This window comes from Panthera onca, chromosome E1 (assembly GCF_046562875.1).
Source record: "Panthera onca isolate mPanOnc1 chromosome E1, mPanOnc1 haplotype 2, whole genome shotgun sequence".
NCBI classification, from domain to species: Eukaryota; Metazoa; Chordata; class Mammalia; order Carnivora; family Felidae; genus Panthera; species Panthera onca.
This window is the reverse complement of record NC_138352.1, coordinates 52,111,585-52,122,764: the sequence shown is the minus strand read 5'-3', so window position 1 is coordinate 52,122,764 and position 11,180 is coordinate 52,111,585. Positions and strand designations below refer to the sequence as shown.

The 11,180-nt window shown below is 55.1% G+C and overlaps 1 protein-coding gene across 2 annotated transcripts; it reads right to left on the bottom strand.

Moving 5' to 3' along the window:
• Window positions 1-5,938: 5,938 nt before the first annotated feature.
• On the bottom strand, window positions 5,939-11,174 carry MRPL27 (mitochondrial ribosomal protein L27). 2 transcript variants are annotated; one of them, XM_060646408.2, is made up of 4 exons: window positions 11,067-11,174; window positions 8,837-8,968; window positions 8,361-8,428; window positions 5,939-6,338 (listed from the first exon to the last, which is right to left on the bottom strand). In XM_060646408.2, exons 1-4 carry the CDS (start codon window positions 11,104-11,106, stop codon window positions 6,132-6,134), a joined length of 447 nt encoding a protein of 148 aa, XP_060502391.1. In that variant the 5' UTR covers window positions 11,107-11,174; the 3' UTR covers window positions 5,939-6,131. The 2 variants fall into 2 exon arrangements, with proteins under 2 accessions (XP_060502391.1, XP_060502390.1); XM_060646407.3 differs by lacking the exon at window positions 11,067-11,174 and adding an exon at window positions 9,384-10,874.
• Between the last annotated feature and the right edge of the window lie 6 nt (window positions 11,175-11,180).

Below are 11,180 nucleotides of genomic sequence, written 5' to 3'. Positions count from 1 at the left end.
GTCGAGCCTCTGTGTTTTTCCTCCTGGGTGTCGGGAAGCCATCACTGTCGGGCCTTGGAAACGTCTTCGCTGGTATATCTTGGCAGCCGTGAGAAGGTGGAGGTCCCATTTGCCTAGAGTGGGAACGGTTTTAGAATCCAAGAGCCAGAAGGGATACAAGAACCCATCTGAAGCAGCTCCCTCTTTTTCTGGGGGCTAAGCAGGCCCAGAGAGGCTTGGGAGACTTGCACATTGCCACCCAGTAGGCCGGCACAAAAGCCAGTTCAGTTCTCATGGGTCCTGACCCAGCGCTTCCCTGCAGATGCTGGCTTCTTTGCCGTTGGCATAATGAGGGCCCATCCCACAAGCCCTCCTCACTCTCCTGCCCAGCTCTGAGTTATGGAGCATCCTTGAGAATGGAGGCAGCCCCAGCCACGCCTGATCGTTACTGTTGGAGCTTTAGGGGCAAGAGCCACGGCCCTAAGACCTGGGAGGGCCAGGCTGGAAAGGTCTGTCCAGCCTCCCTCCTCTGCCCAAGGCTTTTCTCCCTCCAACTCTCCCTCCGTTGTCAGCAAGGGCTCCGTATCAGCCCCTCACACCTTACTTAATGCAGGCGCGAGGGTTTCTCAGACCTTTAAAACCGTCCTAACATCACGCCTGGGGACAAAGGGCTCAGTTCCTGCCTAGGTGGCCTCACGCCCAGTTTTCCTAGTTGCCAGAAGAGGGCACCCCTGCCTGCCAGGAACAGCCCTGGGGTTGTGCTTGCAGCCCGCGTGCTGACCCTGCGGGTGGCGTCCCGTGGCATCCTCCCAACCTGTGAGGCAGGAACTTTTATTACCAGCATGTAGCATGTAGCACATTAGGAAACTGGAATGACGAGCCCACAGCTATCAGGTGGTGGCAGCAAGCCTCACAGACGCCTGCCTCCTGCCTCCGAACCACTCACTACACCCTGCTGCTGTCCTTAGGGCGGCGAACCAGGAAGGAGCCCATAGTAGGATCTCCCAGGAAATAGTGCTCGGGTTAGGGGCTAGGATGACTTTCTTTCCGGCTGCTTTTTTTGTGAACATCTGAAACTCCCCTCCGATTCTCTAGAATTTTTTTTTTTTTTTCTTTTCACATCGACTCTCGGGTCGATAAAAAGAAAAATTGCTAACTGGGCCCAGCCTGTTACACACAGGCAGTAAGGGTCAGAACATGAGACTCTGCTGGCTGAGGACTTGCCGTCCAGCGGGCAGGTTTCACCCGGGCTGTGCTGCTGTTAGGCTTAGTGCAACAGTTTCCAAAGTCTTGTCTCTTTAACTTGGGGGGGCGTGAGCGCCATCTCGGCCCCTGCCACACTCACCCCATCACACCAGGCCCTCTGTTACTTATTACTCCGGACTGTCCCTGGGTGTGGGCATTCTGAGTTTGCACTTTTAGCCTAGTGGCCTGGCATCCTGACTGAGGGTTCAGAGTTCATTGGTGTGAGGAGGGAACCCAGGGAAAGTATGGGCTCAAAGCTCCCCCAGGAGATTGTTTATTTTGAGAGAGAGCGCGAGAGACTGTGCCTGTGCGCACAGGCGGGGGAAGGTCAGAGAGAAGGAGAGACAGAATCCCAAGCAGGCTCCACACCTTCAGAGCAGAGACCGATGCAGAGACCAATGCGGGGCTCAAACTCATGAACCCTAAGATCCTGACCTGAGCAGTCGCCCCTCCCCCAGGAGACTCTAACGTGCAGGCCAGCTCCACCCGCACTGCTCTGGCGGGCCTGCTTTGGCCTCCTGAGCTGGAAGCATTGCAGGACCTGGGCTGGTTCAGAAGGCAGCTCTCCTCTCCTGTCCTCTCTGCTGTGCAAACCACTGAGGCAAGAGCGAGTGCAGCTTCTCCGCCGTGTTCCTCACCCCCATCTGTCTGTAGGGTGAGCTCAACCTGGAGGCTTGGGCTTTTTGAGGCTTCTTTGAAATTCTCTCCTGGTGGGGCCCCTGGGGTCAAGATCAGGATTCAGGGCAGGCAGGATGTGGACGGGGTGGGGGTGGGGGTCTTCTGGGGCAGGCTGGCCCCCTAGGCTGCTGGGATAATTCCTTTGGACGGAGGGGGGAGATCCCTCGCAGAGAGGCTTTTGTATTTTGTGGCCCATGCCCGGTTTCCAGAGCAACCGTGGACGCCTCGGTTCCCTTAGAGGCAGGAGCAGAGACCAGAGGACAGCCAGTTGGCATCCGGAGCCCAGTTACCTGGGCCAATGGGAAGTGGCGGGCCAGAGTTCCTGCGAGGCGATCTGGAACGAAGGAGTACAGAGGTCTGGGCCAGTTGGAGCTCCCCTGGCTGGCCATGGGGTGTAGAAGAAGCTGAGCCCATTCCTGCCAAAACCCCTTCTGAAGGTTGTAGAGGGGACTTGGTGGCTGCCAGGTCCACAGAGGGGAGCGCCCTCTGTGGGACAGGAGGTCCTGGCACCGTACTGGCAGGACCAGCAGGGGCAGACCTGCTCACAGATACCCTGCCTCGAATGCAGTTGCTCCTCTGGGCCAGAGTTCCTGGGCTGGGGGTGGCCTGGTGACAGAGCAGTCCTGTGGCCCTGCCGACTGTCTTCAAGGTGGCTCAAGGCCGACGCCCTGTCTTGGCACCCCTCTGCCACTGCTGTTCTGCATGCAGAGACCACCATGGGCACTAGCCTCCTTCCTCGTCCTAGTTGTGGCCACTGGTGAGTACCTACTACTGTCTTGAGTCCCAGGGTTGGATCAGATGTACCCTTGACCCCTCACCGTAGGCCAGAAGCCCAGCCTCTTCATCTATAGGGTCACCTAGGGCAAGCCACTTGGGAAGAATGCTGCGTATGGCTAGTCCCTTCCCTGCCGAGTTCTGAGATGCCACAGTCTGCCATAGTGGAGAAGGGGCTGGGCACTGGGGTCAGAGTTCAGGCTCTGGAGTCCTCCCCTTTCCCTTCAGACTCACAGCTCCTAAGGGTGCCACAAGTTCCTTCTCCTCAAGTTTGTCCCTCTCTAAACTCCTTACACACATCACTTCCCCGAACTGAAGAAAGAGACAGGATAAAGCTACATCGCTCTCCTAAATAAATCTCTGCCCGCAGGGGGTTGATGCGGCAGCAAAAGGGGAGCTGCCCGCACCCCAGTCTCCCCTGCCTGTCAAGCTGATGTCAGACTGGCCAGCTCAACCCTACTAAACTTCTGGAGCGGGATTCCAATGTGAGGAGGTGAGGTGGGCCTGTGCGTGCCAGGTCCAGGCTGGACCCTTGACCTGTGCCCCTGGGGACGGGGGGAGAGGTAGGGTTATGGACTCTGCACTCCCAGCCTGGGTTCCCTTGGGGCCAGAGCATCAGCATGGAAAAGATTAATAACGTTGTCAGCATCCTGCCTGGTTATTAACTGGGACCCAGTGCTGGGAGCTGCTGGTGAGGACAATGGTCTCATCCCAGCTCTACAAGCAACTGGAGGCCCACCCTCTCCCTAGTTCCCAGGGGAAAGCCCAGAGCGCTGCCTTCACTGGAGAGAGGTGGTGACTACAGTCAGGCCGCTCCCCAGGGACAGGATACCGTATGGGAGCCTAGGTACAGAGAGCAAAAGGAATTGTCTGACCTGCAACCTCCCCAGGGCAGGAGGAGGAGGCTCTCTCTGACTCTCAAAGGTCATCAGAGCCGGCTGCCAGACCATGTGAGAATGAGCTAGTGGTCAGAGAGGACTGGGATCTCTACACCGGGTGCATCTCTGAAATGCAGAGGATTGAGCTCTGTGCCTTGGCCTGGAGACAACTAGAGGGGAGAGAGCCATAGGGACAGAAGGGGTTGGGCTCTGCTCTCTTGCTTGCTGACCCCAAATCCTGAATTTACTCAGTCATCCTTCATGCTCCCCAGGACGGCCACCCTCCCTGCTTCCATACCACGGGACACCCTAGCGAAGTCCAGGCAGTGGGAAGCTGCTGAGATTCCCAGGGGACACACGTGAGGGAGGATCCTTGGGGCTGTCACCCGGGAGTCAGCAAGGAGATGTTGCGGGGGGGGGGGGGGGGGCGAGGGAGGGAAAGGGAAGGGAGGCTGAAGTCAGGCCAGGGGCTTAGGGTAGCTAGGGATGGGATGATGCCTAGAGACTTCTGGGAGCGTAGGCCGAGTGGTACCCCAATCTCAGACTCACCCTGGGGAAGAAGGTCTGGATGGGAGCTAAAGGGTCATGTGTGCCTGCCTGCCCCCCTTCAGCTTTTCTTGGTCACAGGGCTATTCTGTGCGTGGCTTCCCAGCAGCTACCAGCTGCCCCTGTGGCAGCTGGCTCGCCTGCCCAGCTATGAGAGTATTCGAAAGAAGACCCAGCAGCAGCAGGTTCACCAGCTGATTGCACGGTGCTTCAGGATCTGGGCCTGCAGAGAGGCGAATGTTCGGCATTCCTAACCTTGGGCACCTTGGACAACTGAGCTTTAGTTCATATTACTCTGATACATAATGCCCAGTTAGAGCCCAGGATGAGGAAGGGGTCACTGGTGGAGAGCCCCAGGCTTTGAGAGGAGGCCCCACTTCACCTCTTCGGGTGGAGGGAAGGATGGCAGAACCCAGCCCAGGGGGGGGGTCTGCCCTGGGATTCAGAACAGGCTCCTGCGGAAGGGATTCTGTGCAGCCAACAGCTCCACGACTCAGCTTGTCTCCAGGAAGGAACATCGCTAGGGGAGAGGAGACACAGAAAGCTGAAGCCAAAAGAAAGAAAGTGTGTACAGGCGGGCAGAGAGGCTGGTGTGTCAGGGAATGGCTAAAGCCTTTACGCTCCTATCCCTCAGCTGTCACCAAGCTGAGGCGGCGAGGCCCTCAGGTCACTGCCTGCACCACGACCGAACTGCGGCTCTGCTCATCCACCCCATGAAGCGACACCTGCTCTGCTCAGGGAAACACCACTGTTTCCCTGTGTAGGAGGTGTAGGAGGAACACCCTCTTCCATCCTGCCCCTTTCTGCTTTTCCAGAGGACTGGCAGGGACGGTGCTGAGCCTACAGAGACACCTCCAGCCATCTCCCCCAGCTGGGCCTTGGTACGTGACCCCCACAAGAAGGAAGCCAAAGTGAACCTCAACAAACCCTAGGCCACCTCTGCCAAGGATCTGCAGGAGGTGGAGAATCTGGGGTCGTGTCCTGAGAAAATAAGGTGACAAGTTCAAGGCAGACCTTCTTAGGTTGGGAGGCTTCTGTGCCCCGGTCCCTGAAGCTCCTGCCTGCAGGGCTGAGAGTCCTTGGAAGGAAGCCACTGGACTCTACAGGCCCTGCTGGGGCTGCAGCTCAAACTGCCCACCCCCAACAGCCAAGACAGCCCTCTGCCCCAGCTGAGACTCTTCCTGGCCCTGCCACTCGAAGCCAAGCGTCTAAGGTCTTGGGCTGGACTGACAGTGAAGGCCCCAGCCCAGTCCAGGCCCAGATTGAGTTCCTAAAGCCAGATCCTTTGCTGTTTATGGTTTGTGATAGATCAAGAACCAGAAAACGATGTGAGGTGGGCGTGTCTTTCCCCAGGAGATGGAAAGCAGCCCATTTATCACCCATTCTGCCTCATCAGTGAAAGGACCTGGGTATTCCAGGGTAGATGGGGACTTTCTACGCTGGACCCACAGAGTCAGACAGGGGTTGGCCATGTGGCCACTCCTGGGGCTGCAGCCCCAGCTCCCTCCAAATATGGCTCCAGGAGAGGACATGACCATGTTGCTTCCTTTACAGCCCCTCCCCCACACCCCCACTCCCCCCAGGTTCCAGCCTGGGATGGGTTCCTGGGGGAGAAGGAGCAGTAACACCCTCAAGCACAAGCTCTCCTCCTCCTTCCCCTCGGGGAGATGGCTCTAAAGCAATCCCTTCTCAAACACACTCCCCTCTTCTCTTTTCCTCACTCTGGCAGGCCGCTTCTCTGCTTTCAGGGTGCTCCGTGGTGCACACTACAGAACGTGGGTAAGGGCCAAAAGACCAGTAAGCAGCGCCATCCAGGTTTATCCCCACACAGCACAGACTCATGACTCCAGCACACTTTATTTCTGGCCCCAGGTCAGGTCTCCCAAAAGCCAGTCACTTCAGAGTCTTCTGCAATCACCACCAAACAGACGTCCTCAGCAGACCTTGTCGTGCCAACCCTTGACTTCTGCCGCTGCCATCCTCTCCTGTCACCTGGGCTCCAGTCTCTGTCCGGCGGCCTCGACCAGGAGTTCAAAGCATAGCCACCAGTTTGAAGGTGCCCTCAGGCTTGGTAGGAACCACATGGACAAAAGTCTTATAGAGCACAGCACCCTTGGGCAGCCTGGTGACCAGGTCCACAGCCTCCGCGTTGCTGGGACTGGGCACATAGACCTCCTTAGTGTAGCGGACTATCCCCTCCTCCAGGGCATAGAGGTACTTCTTCTTCCCCAGCCCCACCTGCAACACAAAGACCCAGTCAGCTGGACCGACGGCCAGGTGGTCCATCCCAGGGCTTCAGAACAAACTTCTCGTAAGGATTCAGGCCCTGGGCCCAAACGGGAGATCAGAAAGCTCTATCCTGGGTTCCCTTTCCTACTGCTTGGCACTTCCTTGACTTCTACTTCTTTACCGACCCTGGGACAGAAGGGGGAAAACAAAAACTCCGACAGCCAATCCACGGGGTTGCTCCGTCCCCGAAGGCTGGTATCTGGACCCGTGTCCGTGCAGCTGGCCAGAAGCCACACCAGACAAATCCCCGAACCCCAGGCCCGGGGAAACTGCCCCTAATCACTGCCCCTGGGAGCTTGCCTCGCTTAAAATGAAAAAGCACTGGAATTGTCAGAGTAAACACGTTTGCCATATTTTCATCCAAACAGTGATCTCTAAAGTTCAGGCTTTACGGGAAGGACGGAGCAAGGCCATATCTATGGCAACACGTACACTAACAAAACAGCAGTACCAATGGTATCTGCTGATATGTGCATCAGCTCGGTTAACCCTCACCTGCCGGGGCAGCTGTTTATTTCTAGCTGTTCTTTGGGCGAAGACTATGAGCAGAGAATAAACTAAATAAACTACGAGTTGCATACACGGTTTGTAAGCTGTATGTATTTCGGCATTTTTCTTTAAGAGCTTGAGATTGGCAACACGGTACTCAGTATTTCTCTGATTAAAGGAATGAGCCCTGGAGCGAGAGTGCCTGGTTCAAATCCCAGCACGACTACCTACTATTGTGTGACCCGGACGAGCTGTGTTACTTCACTGTGTCTGGGTTTTCTCATCTGCAAAACGGGGGTGACATTAACTGCTTTATGGGCTCAACTCGAGGAATTAAATGAGTTCATCGTTAAGAGCTCAGAATACTGCCTAGCTCAAAACACGTTAGCTTTTGTTATTGTCGCTGTTATTACTTTGGCAAGTCCCAAGAGTTAACACAGCCACACAGCCAATGTCTCAAGTTCTAAAAGACAAAGCTACTGCAAGGACAATCAATTCACATACAAATTAGCATTTCTGACATAAGTATTGGCTACTATCAGTCTTTCGGCGCCTCCTAAAATTGCCAAAAAAGGGGCGGTAGGGGAAACGGATTCCAAAGGAAACCAAACCAACATTTAAGATAACGTGAAGAGTCTCGTACCGATCTGCGTTGACAAAGATCTTTCCTACGTCAGAAAGTAATCCCAGCTTGCTGAAGCTGAAATCCCTGCCTGCTGTAGACCTGATTTCTTGCACGTCCGCTGTATTTATTTAAATTTTTTTTTTTTCAACGTTTTTTATTTTATTTTTGGGACAGAGAGAGACAGAGCATGAACGGGGGAGGGGCAGAGAGAGAGGGAGACACAGAATCGGAAACAGGCTCCAGGCTCCGAGCTGTCAGCCCAGAGCCCGACGCGGGGCTTGAACTCACGGACCGCGAGATCGTGACCTGGCTGAAGTCGGACGCTTAACCGACTGCGCCACCCAGGCGCCCCACGTCCGCTGTATTTATTAAATCCACACTATCTTTTTCAGCCATCTATTAACTTCATGCAAAAGAGCGGTTAGAAAGAAAGAAAAAGGAATACACTGGAATTAGCTTCCCCAGATTCAAAAAATATCTCAAATCACTAAGTGTCTCCTCCTCTAACAGGTGGGGGTTAGAAAGGAGACCCGAGAGAACCAGGCTGCTGCTACACAAGGCAAGGCACAGTGACCGGGAGTCAGGCATCCCTGGCATGAACCCCAGCTCTGTCACGTGGACCCCTCCACTCTCTAAGTCTCTGGCATCTTACCTGGACAATGGAGGTGCCATCTACCGCATCACAGGGATGGGCTAAGGGTGAAACGAGATAATGCAGGCCCAGGAAGCAAAATGATGATTGGCATTTGATAGGTACCCAATGAACGCAACTGTTTTGTTATTTACTATCATGCTTAGGAGCACAGAGAGGTGGTCCTGGGAAAGAAAAAAGGGGAAAGGGCCACGGAGCAACTCACATGGGCGCCCGGGTGCCAACGGAAGTGGCGCTGAGTCGCAAGGATGTTGCCGGCATGAACGTAGTGATCTAAAAGAGAAGTCCACAAGCACACTGACTCTGGGCCCCAGTGCTGGGGCAGCACAGCTAACTGCTGGGAAAACACACCGGCCCTCGCTTTCCTGGACCAAGTGCCGCACGCCGACCTCTAAGCCTGACCCTGGACAAAGTCAATTTCTTCATGCAGCAGCAGCCCCGGGTCTCCCTCTGCCAGTTTTCTCTCTCCAGTCACGTGGCCCAGGTTCACAGCTATCTGCTCTTCCTCAGGACCCCCTCCCCAGGTCTTCTCTGCATCTGGAATCTGGAATCAAGTGCTCTGGCGAGCTAAGTGCAGAGCAGAGGACCAGGAGTGTGCGTGGTTTTCCTATTCTGCAAAGGAATGCTGGGGACAGCATGGGAGGGGGCAGCTGGGAAGTGGAAGCCAAGGCCCACCCTCACCTTCCATTTTCTTGAGGCCAAAGCGTTTGCCTGGTGACTTTCCACCCAGGTTTTTGGAGCTGCCGCCTGTCTTCTTGGATGCATGTCTGACGGCAAGAGACGCAGTCTGAGGGGGGCCCAGCAGGGTTGTAACTGCAGACAGAACAGAAAAGTTGTTCAGAGAGGCTCCCAATCACTCCTCCTCTGCCTCAATGGGCCATCTGCTAAGCTGAGAGGTGACGGGGGGGCAGTGGCAGGGGAGGGGAGGAAGATATGTGAGCAGAAATGCCACTTGACTGTGTTGGTTTTCAGGGAGTGTCTGCAAGTCCTTGGCCTTCTCCCACGGCAGGGGACAAGTCGTTCCTTGTATTGTCCAGGGTGTATGCACTCATGCGAAGAGTGTGTGTGGCCAGGGAAGGTGGTGGGTAGTGAAATATTCACGGAAGATAAATAAACACCATGTGCCCTGGGTCCTGACACATTCAGTCCTGTTGAGGAGAGACAAACACCACAGAAAGGTAAGCCATCAAGAGGACACCACAGAGCTGCTGGCTTCAGCCTCACTCACCACATGTCGTCAAAGCTCCAGGCACTGTGGAGGGGCCAGACCACAGGGCCCAGCAACAGGACACCCAGACAGAGGGTCCTGCTTTGGCCTCACCCACCACTTTCTCAGCCATCCACCCATCTACTGCACACCAGATACGTGTAAACAAAAAAGGGCAGCTTCTCTGAGGGTGGCTCCCACAGGCTCCCAGCCATTTCAGAAGGCTAGATTCTCTTGGGCAAGCCTATCCAGCACAGGTCCTAGCCAAGACTGACACCCTGCCCTTGACAACCTGACCTCCCCATACGCATTCCGAAATGCTCAACGGCATTTACTTTTGCAAAAGGAAGTGAACTAAAATTCACACTAACCAAGCTAGAAGCCCCTTGCTATATGACAAGCACAGGGCTGGCGGTCCTTGCTCTCAGGTCTCCGGACACAGCCAGGGCTATGCCAGAGTCTTTAGAGAAGTCTTGTGAGTCCCCGGAGCCTTCAAGTTCAGTGTTCCTGAAACCAGGTTTCTGAAGTTTTAACGAGCACAGAGAGTAGCTGGGGCAAAGGACCAGATATAAATACTCAGAAAGACATGTTATAATACCCAGCACCGGGATCTATCTACCTTTAAACCTATTTGTTTATTCATCCTCTTATTAAGCTGAAGAATGGGGCTTTTGTTTTACCTACATTTTCTCTTTCCTAAATCTTTGCCTTTCAGCCTACTCCCCATCCTTCACCTCAAAGTAAATGATGCGACTACCTATGCAGTTGCTCAGGAAGAAATCAAGACCTTGCAGATCGCTTCCCTTGGCTCATCTCACATATCCAGCTCACCGGCAAACTCTGGGCTCTATCTCCCAAACAGATCTTAAAAACCACCCACCATTTCCCTCCAAGTTCACTGACACTAGCATCTTGGGGAAATCCTCTCTCATCAAGGCTCCCATTTCAGCTTCCCATCTGGTTTCCTCATTTCCACTCTTAACCCTCTTTAAATTCACGTAAGAGCAGCTGTTTGCTTCTCAAAATGTAACACTGGCGTGAGTCACTCTCCTGCCCCTCATTCTCTGCCAGGGCTAGGCCTCCTATCGTGCTTTGGGTCTTAACTTAGATGTCACCTCCTGAAAGGCCTTCCCTAATCACCAACCCCCCGCGCCCAGAAAAGACACCCCCCACACACGTATTTTTGCTTCCCTTAACAGCACGTGTCACAATTTAAAACCATTTTGTGTACGTGCTTATTATGTATTGGCTTCTCCACTAGAAAGAACCGGTCCGGGGGACAGAGACTGTCTTCATCTTCTCTGCTGAGATCCCCAACACCGAACCACAGTCTAGCACAGAGACCGAGCGGGTTATTTGGTGGGAGGGGGGTGGGCAACGTACACTATTTATAGATGAAGGGATCCAAATACACCAGGGAGTGAAAGCGAGGTGCCCAAGTCACCAAGCGCCAGGGAAGCTGTACTGGCGCGCCCGGCAAAGGAAGAACACGTGCTCCCCCAACCCATCCACCACCCACTGCCGGCCGCCCGAGACATGTCACGTGACCGGTGACAGCCGCCACTCGAAGCTCGTGGGCCCTCCCACACGCCCGACTCCGCGCCCAGTGTCCTCCGCAGAGAAAGGCCTCCACCCCCAGGCTCCCTGCAGGGCCCCCGCTCCGCCGGCACCCCTCGCCCCGCAACAGCCGCGGCGTCCCGTTACCGGCCACCCGCGTCCTCAGCGCCAGCGCCGCCGACGCCATATTTGCCGTACATTCGCTTCCGGTCTCAGAGACCTGCTTCCGCTACCGGGAGATCTACTTCCGGGGTCTTCGCG

Excerpts from the sequence above, each read along its gene's own strand:
- MRPL27 (XM_060646407.3), bottom strand. The coding sequence starts at position 9,495 with ATGGCTGAGAAAGTGGTGGGTGAGGCCAAAGCAGGACCCTCTGTCTGG. Across the intron at positions 8,429-8,836 it reads TGGCCTCAAGAAAATGGAAG|ATCACTACGTTCATGCCGGC; the intron begins GTGAGGGTGGGC and ends CTTCTCTTTTAG. Across the intron at positions 6,339-8,360 it reads GTTGGCACCCGGGCGCCCAT|GTGGGGCTGGGGAAGAAGAA; the intron begins GTGAGTTGCTCC and ends TTTGTGTTGCAG.